The sequence below is a fragment of the Oratosquilla oratoria genome, chromosome 21, assembly GCF_046742065.1.
Source record: "Oratosquilla oratoria isolate Oo_2021 chromosome 21, ASM4674206v1, whole genome shotgun sequence".
NCBI classification, from domain to species: domain Eukaryota; kingdom Metazoa; phylum Arthropoda; class Malacostraca; order Stomatopoda; family Squillidae; genus Oratosquilla; species Oratosquilla oratoria.
The window spans coordinates 24175990-24195919 of record NC_134797.1 but is presented as its reverse complement, the minus strand read 5'-3'; the positions used below and the strand labels follow the sequence as shown (position 1 = coordinate 24195919).

Here is a 19930-nt window from a genome sequence, read left to right as displayed (position 1 = left end):
GTTACTCATTTAGAAGCCCTGGCAGTGGTGTGGGCTTTAAAGCATTTCCGTGATATCATTTTTGATATCCTATTACAGTCTACACGGACCACACTGCTGTCACTCAGCTTTTCAAGGCCAAAAATCTTTCAGGCCGCCTAGCCAGATGGTTCCTCATGATTGAGGTGTGCAAGCAACGTTGCTGATGCACTTTCACGTAATATCCCTGTTGCTGCTGTTACAGTAATTGACAATTTCTCCCTGAAGGATCTGGGCAAACCCCAGTGTGAAGACCCTGTTTGGTCTGCTGTCATTTATGCTTTGGAGTCTGGTGATGGTACTGCCTTACTAGCTTTACCGGTACCTCTGTCCCAATTTTCCTTGCAGGACAAGGTTCTCATTCGTAATGTGGAAGTGTCTGAGCAGGATGTGGCACAGCTAGTGATCCCTGAGTCTCTAGTTCCTGTTGTTTTGTCACTTACTCATGATGCCCCTCAGGGTGGTCACCCAGGTCGTGGCAAAGCTCTGGCTATGGCGCGTAAAAAGTATTATTGGCCTAAAATGCGACTAGACATTACCTCTCATGTAGCCCGGTGTAGTTCTTGTGCCCAGAACAAAGGTTCCATGCGCACTGCTCCCATCTTAGAAAATCCTACTCCTCGCCCTTTTCAGACTGTGGCTATAGACCTTTTGCAACTGCCTCATAGCACTCAAGGTTCTGTGTATGTCCTTGTGTGTATGGGGCACTTTAGTCGTTTAGTAATATTAGCTCCCTTACGTAAGAAGTCTGCACCAGTTGTAGCCCATGCTTTAGTTTCTCCTAAGTGACAATGGTACTGAATTTAGGAACGAGGTTTTGGCAAGTATTTGTGAACGTTACGGCATCACACAAACATTCGTGACTGCTTACCATCCAGCATCCAATGGTCTTGTAGAGAGGACGAATAGGAAAATTCTAGATATACTCAGACACGTTGCTAGTAACTTTCATGAATCTTGGGAAGATTGGCTCCCCCATGTCAGTGCTTGTATTAATAGCACCATTAATGTTTCTACGGGCAAAACGACTCATTATGTCAACTATGGAGTTGAAAAATGGCTCCCTTATGATGTGATTGATAGCCCTGCTCATCCCCTCTACAATTTTGATGACTATAGTGAACTCCAGAGTCACACGTTGCATGCCATTTATGACTCAGTGAAAGAAAAACTTGATGTTTCCAAGGCCGAAATGTTGAAACACCAACATATTCGTGCAAAGCCTGTTACCATCGTTGTTGGTGATCATGTTCATAAGAGCATGCCTCACCGCCAATCTAAGTTGAATTGTAAATTTACAGGCCCCTTTTTGGTTACTGAGAAGTTGCATCCCAACAAATTCAGGGTCTTTGATCCTTCACAGGGACTGAGCGAAGTGGTGCATGTGAACAGACTTAAGGTCACTCAGGTGCCCATACCGGCGTTTACCTGGCCTCCTCCAAGGCCCACTGTACAAACTATTCCTGTATCAGCACCTCATAATTATAATCTTCATTCAAGGGGTCCTGTGTCTTCATAACTGAATATGTACAGTGTTTATGTTGTTAATTATGTTTGTCTTGACCTGTACTTTGTCTTTTTTTTTTCTCTCTGTTAAGTGTATTGATTTGTGTGTGTACCTCTTTTTTATCTATTAAGTGTCATGTTCTGGACATCTGGCAATTGCTGTCTTTTGTATTTTGGTTAACTGGCGCCAGTTCGTATTTCATTGTGTTGTATGTGTTTCTTATGTACCTTCGTTATGTTGTATGTGATTCTTATATATATATTCTTGTACTCTTGTTTATGTATTAGGGTGTGCTAATGTTATTTTTTTCCACACTTTTGTATTCACCTTTGTATGTGTGTGGACTGAGTTATGTTTGCTTTTGTCTTGCCTGGTCATTTCTTTTTGTTTGCTCAGTGGGGTCACCGAGTGGTGGTGGCCTAGCTATGTAATGGTGGCATAGAATATTCTTTGTGTGTTGTACATACGTATTTGTAATATTGTTTATTTATTATTATATATTTTATATATTGTGAGAACCAAGTATTCATTTAAGCGTATATGTTTTTCCCGCCAAGTCTGAGCTTCTTGGCGTCGCTTGGTGTCAGTCAGTCTTGATTCTGCTCAAGAAGCAACCGGATGCTTGTTTTTGTAGTGCTTTCTCACATTGTAACTAATACAATATTTTTCATTATTGCATTATTGATTGTTACATTGGCCACCCCAGTACATAATGCCTATAATTCGTTATTTTCAGAAAACTACCATAAGTAACAAATGGAAAAGAAAAGCCTTTTGGTCACTGGCACTGTTTTTATTGGTTCAGTAGGAGCCAAGTACATTATATACAACAACAGTCAGAAGTAGGCTGATGCCAGACTACGGTTCTGGTTGGACTCTGTATCGAGGAGACGAGGACAAGGATGAGACACTTCCTGTCCTTAGCCACCCTCCAGCAGAACAGGAACCACTCACAAATATTTGATTCTAAAATGACAGCAAAAAAGTACAACTTTTCTACCCTTAGAGATAAAATTGTCGAGATTATCTGTGTAAATACACCAAGAACGCCATGCCCTATGGTCCAAAATTATATATTAGTCTTTAATTGGTGCAAATATAATTTCTGTTAACCACATGAAATGTGTCATGCATGAAGAAATTGGTCAATCTTGTGATCTGGTTCGTGCCTGGAGACGAGCTCGTAGTCTGGCAAGTACCTACGCACTTACAAGTAGCAACCTGTGTTCCTTGAGGCTAAGGAACGAGCGCGGTTTGTTTTAATAGTGGCATGTAGGTCGGGCAGGAACTCTCCCCGTCCGCCACGTCAAGCAGACGAATAACACTCCCACTCACCTCACACGACTTGCACGCATTGACGCCATCGGGAACTGGCAAGGTGAATCCACTTCTGCTTTTCCACACCTGCCCTGTCGATGACGTCAATCCAATTTCATATCTACAATGTTTAATCGGTAAGATGCACTTACCACAGGACGTCTCAATCACGTAGACCTGTTTTTTTTTTACTCATAAACACACACGTTTGAAAGCTCCAAACACGACTGGCCACGGTTATTCATCACACTCGCACACTTGATACTCATTTTTTTTTTACCTAAAATCCCATACCTATTAGTATCGTGCACGCTTCACTGCTGCTGGAAATATATTTTTTATTTTATTCTTCTAAAATTTGAACACACAGCTGACCGTATTCTTAATATCAACAACAAACACAAAAGAAGGACCACGCGTGAACCACAGGGGTAAAGATCAGAGGACTGGCGACTGCAGAAGACAACGATCACTGCGGAATCGTCTTTGGTTTGTGACTTTTGATGTTAAATTTGTCCATTTGATACCCAACATGTTGTTTCAGAACTCGATGTTTCCTTTTTTCCTCGTGAGATTCCTATTCGAAACGTTGAACATGCAATCTACAGGACGACAAAGATGCTCAGTAACGAATACTGGGTTTGTTCTCAAAACTCATCAAATACTGTAGTTTGGCAGATTCGAACATTAACCACACACATTTTCAGACTTTTTTGGAATCGGGTCAGCATTCTGCGTCTCTCAGGGTCCAATTCAGACTCTGAGGTTTTTGTTTTGGGCCCTTTTCTACGGCCGAAACTCGACAGTCTGTACTTCCTGACAGTCCGCGTGCCTCTAGTTGGAGCAGTCCAGCAGACAGACAAACACAGACAGACAGACGCCACATTAAAGCATCGTGACGCCATCTCTCAACACGCGACAAAATATCTAGCTTTGACAAAATTTCTTGTAGCCTAATCAACGGTATCTATGACATATATACAGCCGAATTATGGAGTACTTTGAGGACATAGTCTGAAAGCATTTTGTTCAACCGAATAGTGAATAATCCCTCTTCTGGTTGGCTGTAAGGAGGGTAAGATATATTTTTGTTCTTTTTGGTAGTGGTGGTGTTGGGGGAGGGGGCAAAGGTTGGAAGGCTTTCAAGAATCATTTGGAATTTCTGTGGAATTTACGTTGGTGTCTGTGACATTGTGTTCATTTAGTTTCTAGTAGATACATTCACGACCACAAACAACCTTAGATCAGTTGGAAAAAGTGAAACAACTTTTAACACTGACTAGACAATCTGCATGTTTGAAGAAAGAGGGAAACGGTGAATTCTATTTTTCTAGTGTTTTCAGCAAGTCTGCTCATCAGTGCTTTTCAGCCAATCATGCCTCTTACAAAAGAAACCTATAATTGATCTGATTAAGGAAAGAAAGAGAACGATTAGAATGGGAAGGGTGGAAGAAGGGTGTTATATGTTTGGGGCACAGAATAATACCGAACAAAATGCCACCAACTATGGCCTACTCAAAATCACAGACATACAAATGCAGACTTCTACAAGAATCCACGCGAGGTATGATGCAACACGCCATCAACACTCAGGTCGTCAGTAGTATGTTTCTGTGATTTTGTCCCTCTGTTTTTTTTGTTTTAGCATAAAGAGAAGGTTAAAACACGCAGAGGAGAAACAAGTCTCCCTTCAGTGAAACATTTCGGTATGAATTGAAAATCTATAGTACAAACTGGAACTCTTCAGTTGGAATAGAGGTGTGAGGGGAGAGAGACAGAAGTGTAAAAATGCAAACATTTTCGGGGGAGGACTGCATTAGAAAAGTGAAATGATATAGAAAATTCCTATACACATTGCAGGGGTGGGAAAGTATCTTTGAGGCTGGATAACAAGGACGAGCAAGAAAAATTGGTTAGATTATTAAGGTTTACAAAATATTTCGGGCAAGTTCAAGATGCGATAGAACACAATATACACGTGCTATGACCCCCTTTTTTGGCTTTGATTACTCAGGACTGGGCGTGGTTATGTAACTTATGCTTTTCTGAGGCAAGGGTCAGGGGAGGTGGGGTCAGTATGTACAATAAAAGAGAGAACCCTTGGTTTGGCATATGGGTACATTGCTTGGTGGTTAAATCATTCTATTCACGGTTGGATAGTGTAGTCAACCCTTCCTACAAAACCGTGACAAGGCTTTTGTCTTTTGATGTACTTCTCGATAAGAGAGAAATGAATTCAGGTCTTCTTCTTTTATGGTAGTAAGCATCTGTCTGATCCAGGATTGGTGATGGTTAAACGACAGGTTTTCAAAACAGGAGCAGATGTTTTTTGTGGAAGCAAAGCAATTTGAATAATTCAACATGTAAATGGCATTTAGACAAAACAAGGAGGCTGCGAAGTCCAATCACACCAGTAAAGGTCACTGACCTCCACATCCAGATGTCACATGACAGTTGACCTTGATCACACAAGAGCGCGATGAACGACGACTGTGTCCCCACATGACTAAGTGATGCACTTGTCACATGAAAGAATAGACCCACGTGACAGGGCAGTCAATCTGACTTGGTGTGACGGTGCCCTCTGGTACTATGAGACCATGTAACATATGAGTAGTCTATGTAATGTGATGTGACGTATCCCCCCAGACAAAATAATATTTACATCAATCCATATCCTTTGCCTTCACAGGCCCATGGGGACTCTTGGTCGCCTTCAGTAACTCTCTTTACCCTCAAATTCTTCAACATATTATGTATTTCTCAAGTCTCCATTTCTGATGGATTCTCCCATTGTTTCTTTGGTTTTATTCCTCACTGTATCTCTCCCTTTCCATCTTTCACAATCCGATTATTCCAGTTCTCAACCCTTTCGATGGACAGGTTTCCCTCGACTGAATAAAATTACCTGACAGCACCAAGAGAAAGAGTATGAATCACCAGTGGCAATAAAAGTGTTAGGAATGAGAGAAGAAGCAGACGAGAGTGTAGGGAACAGGAAAGGGGGTGGGGAGAGTGGGTAGTCTTTTTGAATACTAGAAACTTAACATGGTGGCAAATTTGGTTAATTTTGCCTCACCCATTCATCACTATAAGACAATTTTATCAACTTGATGACTGAAATAGGGACTACAATGGTGTTCTAGTATTTGGACAGAAAATAAAAGAATCTAGAAAGTACATTGTTCTACTGTTTGACTAAGAATGAAAATCCATAGAAGCAAAACACTAGGCTATGGTGGTGAAGAGAGAAAAATCGAGCTGAGGACTGCGCAAAAAGGAAGATAAGAAAGAAAGAGATGCCTCAGTTTCTTCTTCAACCAGAACTTCTTCACTGAATGACACCTGAGACCAGAAGCAAGTCAAATTGGCTATCTATCTATATACCAAAGGCATCTTTCCCCTTATAAGGGAGATAGTCAGCCAAGGCATACATCCACCCCTACCTAACCCAATCCCATCAGAAACCCAAATTGTTTCCCTTTTATCTTAGCTCCTCCTGAATGAAGGGTCATCCCTGTCTTCCCAGAAGCAATGCAGTAGGACACAGCACATCCACAGCAGAACCCCAATGCTTCATTTATATAGCGATCCTCCCTCGTTGTCTAAGAAATTAAAGCAAAGCAAAGGAAAAGAATATAAAAGTGTATACATTTATGTGTGTGTATGCATGTATGTGTTCAACAGTGGGTACCTGCAACTGGAGGTCCTGTAAAATGAACGTCAGATAGAATCATCTCCCTGCTGCCCATTTTCTAAATCCATTAACACCCTTACCTTCATGTGGAGGTGCAACTCCATGGGGCTGACAGTTGGTCCCCAAGATTTCTGTTCATTTAAACATTAACTTCACATTTTCACATAATGACAGCTGACAATGAACAACTGCTCCCCTGCTGCTTCTACATTCTGACAAAGTCTCAAAATGATACAGTACAGACACCATTCCAACATTTCTTCCCAGTGGGAGGCCTTGAGGAATGTTCCTGGCCAGCATGAGATTGCGGATTTTCCATCAGTGAAACAAGAGACAGCAGTAATTATATAAATATGTATATGTGTGTACATGCATATATATTGTTTCAACTTTTCATTCGTTGCCTGAATTGTATGTATCTATGTATATTTATATATATATATGTATATGTATATATGTACATATGTGTATGTGTTTGTATACATGTACATATATATGTATATGTTTATATAACTATACAAGTGAACCTTCTACACAGAAATAATAGATTCTTGTCCTGTTCAGCAAACTATATATACAATTTAGTTTTTAAGTTCAGAATTTTGTCTCATTTTTTTCTTGTAGGGGTAGGAAGAGGCCCTGAGCCAGCCTCAAAAAGCAAACAAAGAATCTTTACGCTCAAGACTGAAAAGCTTTACACATGTACGAAAGAAAATGGAGCCACTGAGGATCACAAACAAACATGAATTTTACTTTACTCCTCCCAACGTTAAGAGTTAAAAAAATCGAGCTTGAGCAAAGCATTTTGAAATCTTCCCATGTACAAGTCATGGTAAATTATATGGTCCTAGAACAAGGGAGCAGGAAAACCGAATTTGGAACTTGAAAAAAAAACAAAAAAAAAACAGGATTAAACCTGAAAGGCTTTCAGAAAGAAGGGGACAAGACAATGAATGGATGGTTAGCAGGGAGCATGGACATGGAGAGAAGAGATCATCAGAAGCATAGCTATTTAGCACACAAGGCCAGTAGGAACGATTAGGTCCTGGAGGTGTCTGGGGGCTTGTCAAAAATGGGGCTATGTCAAGGGATCACATACTCTAAATCTACTCCACAAGTATGAGCAATTCATAATAATAAAACTACCAATGAATCTATGGCAATTTGGCTCTGTGACTTTTTCATGCTAGTCACAGCATGCTCAGGCTGAAGGGGGAGAGGAGTCATGCTTGTCCAGTCTCGTTCAGGAACCTTCTCTGATCTTCTGGGTTGAAGTGACCTTCAGGTCTCTTCCTTCCTCTTCTTCTCCCTCCTGATTTGGAGAACCTAATCATCTTGTTATTGGTCCACTTTTTGAAGTATGGTACACTCCTTCAAGTTCTCTTTGACAATAACAATGTGATGGGTAAATGTTGAACTACTAGTCTTTCGCACTTTAACATTGCCTATGCTGAGAATTTGGGTTTTGAATTTTGTACCCTTTGTTGATATTCAAGAACAATATTCAGTTACATTTTGGAAGGCAGAAAAAACATCACTAGTAACAGTAGCTTTGGTGCTGGATGTTGTAGGAGCATCAGTATAAACAATAATGATTAGTGGTATCATGGGTATTAGTAGAGATATAGTTAAAAATGATTCCCAGCTTCATGGGGTGATTGCATCAGTTGGAACAGTCACTGCAACAACATGGGTTAGAAAGAGTGGATCTTCATATTTCAAAGACATTTGTGACAGTAGGTTTGGTTGTAAGAAGAAAAGTGGGTACAGCAGACAATGTGCCAATGTTGGCAGGAGATTACTGGACACTGAGTGTTTGTATCAATGGTGGTCATCAAAATGATTTTGGCTGCCTCAACTTCTATTCTCTTCGGGAGATTGAACACAATAGATGAAGTTTACTATCATTATCTGATACATATGATGTCGAGTGGCCATTTGTTTTAAGGAACCCTTTGTATAGATCTCTCCATAGATCTATAGAGCCTCTTGTATAGATCTAGTGTTATCTTGTTTTGTCCTCTACAGATTTCTAAAGCTGGGTACACCATTAAAGGCATTTTCAATTTAGTTGCCATGTGTTCTATTTGCATGTATCATTGGTAGCCTTTTACTAGCTGACACTCGCAGCCTCATGTCAGATATGGTTTTGAAGTCTCCCATCTATTTCCATAGAAAGAATCTCCGTGTTGTGTTAGTGTGGGTCTCTGTGTTACCAGCTAACAGGAGGACTAAAAGGAGAATGAAGAGGAGGAGGAGGAGGAAGGGAAGAGGAGTAGTAGCAAGAGGAGGAAGGGAAAAGGGAAGCATAGGAGCAAGAGGAGGAGGTGATGGCGACAAGAGGGTGTCACACCGAATGTCAGCTCTCCTTATGTGAAAAAGGTGGATGGGGTAGTTGGGGGGGGGAGTAGAAAAATCTATAGGGATATTAGGTCCGATTTGGAGAAGTATGGAGGTGAGAGACTTGACAAGTTCCGAAGATGGGTGATGTGGAGGTGGTGTGCTCTTGCTCTCTCTCTCTCTTGTGGTACCACCACTAACAGATGCTTATCACTGGCCCTTGTCTGCATCATAACTTGCATGTGATGTGTGAATCAGTAAAGCCATAATATCATAGATATGCCTCCTTGTTTTGAATATTCCTCCAACCTTTCTTCCACTCCTCCCTGATCAAAATCCTCCCCTGTGCCCTATCATGGCAGACACTCATCACTGTTGAACCCCATCGTTCTCCACCAATTTCCAGTTAACACTACCACCACTGCCCTGTTTATTTTTCCTCAATCCCCCTTCATATGCCTTCCCCCTTTTCCTTTCCCTCTTCATCTCTCCCCGACACAATCCTCCTGCTCCTCTTCTTCTTCCTTTTCCTCCCCTCCCCCTCCAACCTTATCTCTTCCAATGATGCCTTTGCTACTACATTGGCCTAAGTCCTTCACAAGAAGACACCCGCAACGACGGCTGAGAGGAGGAGGGTGCAGATCGAGGCTAGGTTGAGCGCAGCCACCGAAGTCATAGTCTCAGGCTCGATCTTCTCTGTCCTCCTCATGAACTCGCTCGAGTAGTCAGAATAGCCAGCTGCATTTCGAGCCGCGGCGCGGAATACATAGAGTGTGTTGGGGTACAGGCCTTGGACAATGTAGTTGTCACCTGTGGAGAAAAGAGAGAGAACTTAGTTCCTCTTGTAATGTCTGCAGTCTCAGTGTATCTGGAATACAACCTCTGCTAAAAAAAAGAGAAAGAAATATATATCCAGGATATTTTTTAAACTAAAATTAAGACAAAGACATAACGAAGCCAACACTCTTTTGTGGAAGACTCTTGTTCATGCCAAGAAAATGTGTGTGATGGATGTAAGAAAACAAAATAGTCCACAGTGTCTTTCTTAATTATTCTTATATCTCTCCTTATTTTCTTTTCTTTTCGTTCTTCCTTCCCCCTTACTACTCCTCATTTTCTTTTGCCTCCTCTTTTCTTGTATGCATTCGCCTCTTATTTCTTCTCTCCTTTTCCTCCTCCTTTTCATGCTCTTCTTCCCCCTTTCCCCTCCTGCTCCCACTTTCCCTCCCCTCTCTCTTTCATTCCTCTCCTCCTCTGTCCTCCTTTTCTTCTCTTCCCTCTTTCCTTCCTCTCCCCCTCCTCTCCCTTTCCCTAACCTGTTTCCATCTACTTCCATCCCCTCCTCTTCCTCCTCCTCCTTCCCCATTCTCCTTCTCTTTCCATCTCTTCTCTTCTCTTTCCCTCCTCTTCCTTTCCCTAACCCACTTCCATTTCCTTCCATCTCCTTCTAACCTGTTCTTTTCTCTTCCCTCTTTCCTTCCTCTTTCCTGCCCCTCCCTTTTCCTAATCCATTTCCCTCTCCTTACTTTCTCTTTCTTCTTTCTTTCGTCTCTCTTTCTCTAACCCGTTCCCTTCTCCTCCTCCTCCTCCTCCTCCTGTACCCACCCTTCTTGAACTCAGCGCTCTTGGCTGTGTCCCAGGGATCTCCTGCTGTCACATATTGAACCTTGAAGGAGACGATGGGCATATCTGGGTGGTTGGGTGCATCCAGGGTCAGCTTGACGGAATTCTGGCCAACGTTTTGAGTCTGTAAAGATGAACAAAGATTACCAAAGGCGTCTGCAATAGTCAATGAGATCACCGAAAGCATCTGTAACAATTAATGAAAATATCTGTAATAAGTAAGATGTCTAGGATGATTGTACTAAAGAGAATTCAGGGGGGGAACTTGCAAAAAATAAAACTACATGTACATGTAGGAATCACATTGGTCCACTATTATCTGCTCACGGTCAACTTGAACATTCAAATGAAGGAATGTGTAATATTTTAAACAATTATTTTAGCTCGGTATTCGTAAACGAAACACCTCAAAAAGAACTCCAAACTGAAACCAGTGAAAAGTCTAGGGTAAACTTACTACGGTAAATGTAACAAAAGAAAAAATTAAAAGGTGTATAGACAAACTCAAAGTTAATAAAACACCAGGGACTGATGGTTGGCATCCAAGAATCTTCTAGGAAATAAAAAATGAGATTGTTGTTCCATTAGAAATTATTTTAAAAAAAATCCATCACATCTGGAGATGTCCCAAGAGAATGGAAGCTAGCTAATGTTACTCCCATATTCAAAAAAGGTGACAAAAAGAAACCAAATAACTATAGGCCTATAAGTTTGACTTCACTTGTAGGAAAAATAATGGAAACCATCATCAGAGATGCTATCGAACATCATTTAGAAAGTAACTGTTTGATAAATGATAGCCAGCGTGGTTTCAGACGGAAACGTTCTTGTGTGACTAACATACTCGAATTCTACAACCCAGTTATCTCGAGTTATGACAAAAGAAACAATATAGATTTAATATATCTAGACTTTGCAAAAGCTTTTGATACCGTCCCACATGAAAGACTACTTACTAAATTAGCTTCACATGGAATAAGTGGTAGCCTATTAGGTTGGACTAGTAATTGGTTGAATGACTGAAAACAGAGCTGTTTTAAATGGAAAAACTTCTAAATGGAAAAATGTTACAAGTGGAGTTCCTCAGGGTTCCGTTCTTGAGCCACTTCTATTTATAGTATATATAAATGATATAGACCATGGACTAAAATCTACTGTTTCCAAATTTGCTGATGATACAAAACTGTGTGGAATGGCAAATGATCACTTAAACCAATTAGATATTCAAGAAGATTTAGATAAATTACAGCAATGGTCTGAAAAGTGGCTAATGAAATTTAACACAAGTAAATGTAAGGTAATGCACATACGTAAAAATAGCAGTATGATCACAAGTTATTTGAAAATTCGTTAACAAAAGTGAACAGTGAAAAAGATCTCGGCATAATTATCAGTAACGATCTCAAATCATCCAAGCAGTGTTTTTCAGCCTCTGAGAAAGCAAATAAGATTCTAGGACTTTTGACTTCAAAAGTCCATCACTCATTAACAAGCTATATAAATCGTTAGTTCGTCCACATTTGGAATATGCTGTTTCCATATGGTCACCGAATCTCATTAAAGACATTGACAGACTGGAAAAAGTACAATGGCGAGCCACAAAACTAATTCCAAATATCAAAAATAAATCATATGAAAATCAACTAAAACATGAATCTGTTTTCCCTAAAAAAGCGTAGACTCAGAGGTGACTTGATACAGGTCTTTAACATTCTAAAGGGAATTGACAACATCAAAAGTGACAAAATTTTCACATTGAATGAGAATCAGACAAGAAACAATGGTCTCAAACTGTCCAGAAATAGATTCAGTTTGGAAGTGGGTAGAAACAATTTTGCCAACCGTGTAGTTAATGAATGGAATAAACTTCCTGCACAGGTAGTACAATTTAGTTCAGTTCAAAGCTTTAAAAATCATTTAGATAAACACCCAAGCAAGATGCTGTAATGATTATAATTTATTTTATATTATTTGTTTTTGTTTTGTTATTATTTGTCTGTTTGATTCTCATTTATTATTAGTTATATGCCAATTTATTATTATTTACTATTTACCTGTTTGTTTATTATTTAACTATACCAATGCATCTATTTATTTTATTTGTTATTTACATTATTATAGATTTTTTTTTCACATCTGACCTAGATATGGACCAAAAGGTCTCCTGTCCGCATGCTCCGCCTTTGTAATCCTTTGTAAAAAAGTATACTGTAGAATCTAATATCACAAAAGTAATTTGATAAGAACATGAACTTGAAAGAGTTACTAAAATGGACCATTTCATAATTAAAAAGAGATACACAATATAAGTATCCCCCAGAAGCAGTTGTGTCTGTGGCATGTGGGACGGGAGGGCTACAGGAAGTTGATAACTTATTAATGCTCTGCCATATTTTGTGCTTTCTGTATTTGCACCATTGTTCCTCCATGGTTTATTCTCCTCCTTGAGGATCTTCTCATAGACAAAAATGTTTGTTATGCTGTTTTGCCCGTGGTTTTCTGGATGCATTCGTAACTTTGGAGTATATCTTTTCTCAAATGTTTTTCGTACTTTCTAATTTCTCTGCCAATCTACTGATGTTCACTAAATTCAAATTCATACCCTTGATGGTGTCATCGCTATTCCTTAGTTTCAAATCTATCTTTAATATCTATTTGAAATTCCTTCTTGTTATCCTTAGCCTTTGCAAGGCTTATTTTCTTTTTTAAAACTATTCTATACATGTAGAAACTGTAAATGGGATTGTAACACTTCAATCTGAAAGGCATTTTCAAAAGAGTGAAGTGTTACAGCCCCAATAAAGGCACTTTCAAAGTCCTGTGTTTCCCTTCTCTCATCTTCCCATACCTGTCTATAAAAATTCTAAATAAGAATAAGTTTCAAGAACTATTTCATAAGATATGAACATAATTTTCCTCCTTACCTCTACATCAGGTGTAGCTGGCTTGGCACCCCTCTCCAGGATGATGGCTCGCTCAAGAGTCCCCAGGTGGTTATCGGCTATGCAGATGTAGTCACCAAACATATCTTCATCCGTCACTTTGAGCTGGAAGGATAGTGCCACAAAAGTGCAAACAAGCAAATAAATATTTCAGATGGTTGGTGGGTCAGTCTTATATCATAATGAGGAATTTGCAATGGATTGCAATGGCAAATCATACATACATACATATACCAAGGCTTTTTCCCCCTTACAAGGGAGGTAGCCAAAAAGGAAAAGGCATAAAATCATTTCCACCCATTCCATCCCTGAATACACTCCACACAATGGCAAATCATGCCAACAGATATTTTAGTGCACAATGTATTTCTTTGGATGCAGATCTGGCAACTCTAATGTTCTTTATACATGTCAATGACATAATGAAGGAAACAAATAGCTACATCTATTTATTCACAAACAACACTAATTGCAGATTGGTACAGAAAGGTCTAGACAAGATTTATGATTAGATCCAGGAATAAAAATTAAATCTACTGGGAAGGAATAGTGCATGAGAGAACAAACATTGATTTAAGAAAAAATGATATTTGGAGACACAGAGATGGGATTTTATAGACATAGCTCCTATTCTTTCTATCACAATCTGGTAAATACAATTAAGTGATTATAAACCCAGAACTCACCTGAAGAATACTTTTGTGAGGTTCTTTGATCTCCTGGACGGTGTCTGAAAGGGTCACAATTTCATCGTCCTTCATCCAAGTGAAGTTGGCTTGAGGCTCTGCCTTGGCCTCACAAGTGAGGTTCACAGTACCTGAGACGTAGCTGTAGGCCTGCTCCATCTTGGGGTTGGTCCACTGAGGCTTGTCTACAATAAGAGATGTTTGATAAAAATAATCACAACAGTTGTGATGATAAAAGTTATATTGTAGATCTGGCCTAAAATATTTAGCAGCTTGTTGCAACTGACAGGGCTTTGCCCCACCAGGGGTTTCTCACTTCCCATTTCATGGGAGTTGGATGGTGAATTTTTTGTTTCTGGGATGCTCTTTTGGCTGTCAGTAGATGATTCTATTTAGCTACGGGGTCCCTCTCTCTATGACAATAGTAGCAATAATAATAAAAACAATAGAATAAATTTAAAATAAAAGTAAAGCAATATGACAGAAATTATACAAAATGCATGAAAACAAAATAATGACAAAATCAATCAATCCATTGGTTGGTTTTATCATGCAGAAAGTCTGCTGATCTTAGAAAACTGGCCACATTCACTGTTTCAGTTCACAAGTTACTCAGTTATGATATTTTGTGTCATTCTCTGGAAGAAGTGAGAGTAGGGGGGTGTAGTATGAGGTACCCTGTGTCTTCTGTGTGGTAATCACCTCTGGACATCTGTTGCCAGGCTGATCCTGTATTGCTACTATTGTGATCCTGGGTGATAGACCTGAACCTGGGCTTGCCAATGAAAGTGTTTCTTCTTCTGGGAATGATTTCTCAGTTTGGTTAATTTCTGGGGGAGTTTGGAGGAGCATAAACCTGGAAGTCTACTATGGAGTGCTTTGTGTTATGAACATTTATATACTTTTATGTGGAGTGCATTCAGGGATGGAATGGGTGGGAGTGATTTTATGCCTTTTCCTTTTTGGCTACCTCCCTTGTAAGGGGGAAAAAGCCTTGGTATATGTATGTACGTATGTATCTATTATTATTATTGGATGATGTGATGCATGAGGTGGAATAGGGGGTGAGGTAGTATGTGCAAGAAAAATTTGACACAGCTCGAAAGAATTTCTCCCCGTCTTCTCCTTTTCTGCATGGTGGGGGACGAAGAGGGGGGGGTCGCTGATTTAATGAAGCTGCCTTGCTGTGGATGTGCTGTATCTTGCGACACTCCTTCTGACCCAGGAGGTGCCAAGATAAGAGGGAGGGTAGAGGGTAGGGGAGTGTATTAGGGATGGAATGGGTGGGAATGGTTTTTATGCCTTTGTTTTTTGGCTACCTCCCTTGTAAGGGGGAAAAAGCCTTTGGTATATGTATGTATGTACGTATGTATGGATGTATTGAGGAATCATGGGGGTAGGTTATTAGAGATGTTTAAGTAGAATATTTCTTGTGGTTTGCTTTATATTGTGTTTGATAGACTATATTTACATGATGTGTATGCAAGGGTAAGTTTGAGGGATCTTGAGTAGTACTGGATGACTACTCATGTGTTGCTCTATGGGAAAGATTTCATTTCCTGATTGTAGAAGTTCTGTTGGTTTAGATTTAGTGTAGCCCATTGTTCTTCTGAAAATTTTATTTTGTGTTATTTGTTGGTTGTATTTGATTGCTTTCTTAATTGTTTGATACCATGATGATAGATAAATGTAGTTTTTATTTGTTTATATACAATGACAAGTGTTTCTATTGTCAAAATCTCATCCACTGCCCTGGGTCACAGGCAGTGTAAGAAACAGCACATCCACAGCAAGGCCGCTTCATTTAATCGGCAACCCCCCCCCTCTCCGTCCCCTCGTGCAGAATAGGGAAGACGGGGAGAAATCCCCTCAGGCTGCATAAAAATAGAATTCAAACACACTTCCTCCCCCCCATTCCCAACCCACTCCCTTCCATGCATCACAACATCATCCATACACAATCATTCTCCACTCACTCATATCATCTGTCTTCTCCCTTCCTTCCTCAACAGACATTCCCCTCTTTCTCAATGCCCCTTTCAAAATAAACTATATAAATAATAGATAAACAAATAAGTAAAACAAAGAAATATATAAACAAAATATATGGTGTGCTTGGAACATGGACTGCCACATAATGTCAATCCTTATGACACAGATGTCAGACAGACACATAGGTTGTTTATGAACCTGTTTGCCCATTTTCTTTGACAATATCTTGATCCTGAGATACTCACGGTGAACTCTGACTGTAATCTCCATATTCTTGACATCTGAACTGCCGTCTGAGAGCTGGAGAGCCTCGCAGATGTAGGTCCCAGCGTCTTCCAAGGTCACGTTCCTCACGATGAGGTCTTGGTTCATGCTAGGGTCCCAGAAGAACTTGGGGTCTGAGGACAAAGACAAGGTTGAAGACTCAAAGGTAAAGTAATGAAATTCGAACACAAATGTACACATAAATGCATGTGTGCACATGCATGCACACACAATAACAAGGTAACGCCTAAGTTGTGTTTATGAAAGAGAGGTAGTTCTGTTTTTTTGGTGGCCGCTATGGGAAAATAAGTATTTAGTTTGATGTAGTGTATTAAACACACAAAATGGAGAAAAAAAAGAAAAGAAAAATGGACCAACGAAGAGAGGATTGGACATGAGCAGAGTTGAGTCACCACTGGGGGTGAGACCGAAAAAAATCTTGTTTGAATACCCTAAAATCAACTCAATGGTGGGACACCAATGCTTTTTCAGAGTTTCAAAGAGAAAGAGGACTATTAGGTAAAGGTTTAGATGTAGAAAGAGAAACTAGATATAACAATGTATTAAGAAATTGGGATAGTACCGACTTGATGGGGGAACTAATAGATTCAAAAGTTGATTATAGATCAATGCACAGAGAGATAAGCTATCTACGATAAGCTAACGAAGAAATAAACAGAGAGCTTTATGATAAAAAAATGAATTAAATATGGTCAGAAGTGATAATGAAAGAATGAAAAATGAAGATAAAACAAAAATGAAGCGTTGAAATAAAGAGGTCAAAGAACAAATACAGGCAGTGACTGAAAAAGTTGGAGAATCAATTAAGGAGACGGATCTCCTTGAAATAAAAGATCAATAGAAACTAGAACAAGAAAATCAGAAAATAATATCTAAAGAAATAGTACAACAGCTGGTAGAGGAAAATGCTAAAGAAATGGTTAATTAAAGGAAAGGAAAACTGGGTAAGGTACACAGTGGATGAAAAAAGTGCATTGTAGTTTATGGCATTAAAGAAAAACATAATATATACAAACACCAAAGAGAAAAAAAAGAGAAAGGAATTGCAAAGGCAATTCTGCAGGAGGCTCAAGAGGAGGGACAGGAATTAAACAGACTGAAGAAGTGCATAGGATGGGGCAATAGAGAAAAACTCTACAGGCCACTAAAAATCAAACTAAGGTCTCAAATGATAGCTGAAGGAGTAATATCAAAAGCTGCAAAGTTGGCAAGTAGTGAAAATTACAAAAATGTATGGATAAAAAAGGAAATGAGCAATGAGGAAAACGAGAAAAGACACTTAAAAAACAAGAAGAATGGAGACTATATATATATATGTATATAATACTGGACCTGAGGCTGAGAAAATGGTACATAAAAAAAGGAAGACAGAGACGTCGAGTGATCTTACCCCCGTAGATCTTTCTCCCGACAACCTTCCACTTGATGGTGGGCATCGGGTCCCCATTGACGTTGCAACGGACGGGAGAGTCTGTGTCCTCTTCGATGTACTGGATGAGCTGAGTGTCCGAGAAGTCTATGCGCTCTGAAAAAAAGGGGAGTGTTTGGGAGTTTCAGGCGTTAACGCTTGGTAAGCAGAGTATTTGGCGAGGCTGTAGAAGATCGAATTCCGTTGATGAGTATTGATATTCAACAGAAGTTTATATATATTTTTTTTATGAAAAATATGTAACGGGCTTTGATTTAGAAGTTTTGCAAGTGTGTCACTGAAAGAAGAAGAGGAAGAGGATATATTGTATATATATTGGAATTTTGGTGAGGCCTCAACTTACTGTGGACGACCAGCTCGAAGGACTGGGAAACTTCTTCACCGTCTATGTTCCCGGAGCACGTGTAATTGCCCATATCCACCATCAGAACTCGCTTGAAGACCAAATCCACACCTTTGCCCATGCGCCCAGGCTCCACGTGGATTCTGTTGCGGCAATGTGGATCAGTTCAGGGAAAAGGTGTTGGGGGCGAAGTTTTTGTGTCATGGTGTTGCATGTGAGGTGGGTTACGTGCTATTGTTTTAGAAAGTACGTGCATACACCCACCCACACACATACACATGCGCATGTAGAACAGGCACGTAGATGTGTGTGTGTGTGTGTGTACAGCATGTATTCTTATATGTACACAAATCTATGTTGTTTACAATATCTAAAATATATATAATACACTAAATTAACTGCATCTGAGCTGACTTTTCATATATAAATTTTCTGTTTTTACAAAACCATTTTATTCACCTTATCAGGTCAATTCTATAAGAGTTATATCAGAGGCACACAAAGCAAGGCAGACCACAAACATCAAGAGATGCGTGGGTACTTGTGCCCATACATTTACAAACTACGAACTTCCGTGATACATAATAAAGCAAATTACATCGAAAGTATGACATCCAAAAATATGTTAGATTGATTTTTAGATGAACATTCCAGACAAGAACAGAGTTTAATTTTGTTAGAAAAAAGCAGAAGGCTTAGACCAGATACGCCAGTACCAGGTAATTAAATATATATATATATGAAGAATGTTAGTACAATGAACACATTCATTCTTTTATGCAAATTAAAAAAGTATATATATATATATATATATATATATACATATATATATATATATATATATATATATACTCACACATACATACTGTATATATATATATATATATATATATATATATATATATATATACACATGTGAATACAAATATATCTGTACACATATACAAATGTTTATACATATATATATATATATATGTGAATACACATATAGCTGTATACATATACAAATGTTTATACATATATATATATATACATATATATGCATACAAATGTACATGCATATGTACACATACATATATGTATAAATTACAGTAGAGTACTCTTATAGATACGACAAAATATAAAGCAACCTGAGACCGAACGTACATAAATGCTATACATGAAAAGATATATTAATTTTTACAATGATAAATTGATATCAAAACCCACCGTCGAGGATAAACAAAAAACATGAAAGACTAGGAGGTCTGATATTCAAACATATAACAATTAGAAAAAAAAAACACAAACAAGCACGCACATTAGCATTACTATATGCCCACATAAGCAATCGCACAAACAAGCGTACAGGTTGTTGGTTGTTGTGGTATCGTTTTCTTTTTCACGGATTAAGTCCGGATTAATGTCCCAGTCAAGGTTCGAAATCCACATTAAAATTGCAAGCCAAAACCATCCCCTTTGAACAAAATGATAGTTTGTGTGAGTGTGTGTAAGGCCACATCATTACCCATGGATCAGGCAATGCAAATCTCTCAACTAGACGGGGAAATCCTTGTCGTTCACGAGTCCAGCATGTGATCCAAGACCGCGGCGAATCACCATTAAAACAAACATTTGTTATTGTATACACGCACTTACCATACACCAGAGTATGGAGGACGTTGTGGTGGTGGGGTTAAACAGGAAAAGCAGTGGGACGTTTTCTTCTTTAACGATTCGCTTCGAATGGCACTTATCCCTATGTATTACCA

General features: G+C 39.2%; 1 protein-coding gene across 1 annotated transcript in view; it reads right to left on the bottom strand.

Annotated features, from left to right (window-relative positions):
• Nucleotides 1–2297: 2297 nt before the first annotated feature.
• LOC143036781 (neural cell adhesion molecule 1-like) overlaps nt 2298–19930 on the bottom strand; it is a 68200-nt gene continuing 50567 nt past the window's right edge. The window contains exons 4-10 of the mRNA XM_076204516.1: nt 18180–18322; nt 17798–17932; nt 16368–16520; nt 14131–14315; nt 13427–13549; nt 10485–10626; nt 2298–9689 (exon numbers count right to left, since the gene is read on the bottom strand). Of these exons, the coding sequence (XP_076060631.1) occupies nt 9475–9689; nt 10485–10626; nt 13427–13549; nt 14131–14315; nt 16368–16520; nt 17798–17932; nt 18180–18322 (1096 nt within the window). The 3' untranslated portion in view covers nt 2298–9474. The remainder of the gene's footprint in view (nt 9690–10484; nt 10627–13426; nt 13550–14130; nt 14316–16367; nt 16521–17797; nt 17933–18179; nt 18323–19930) is intronic.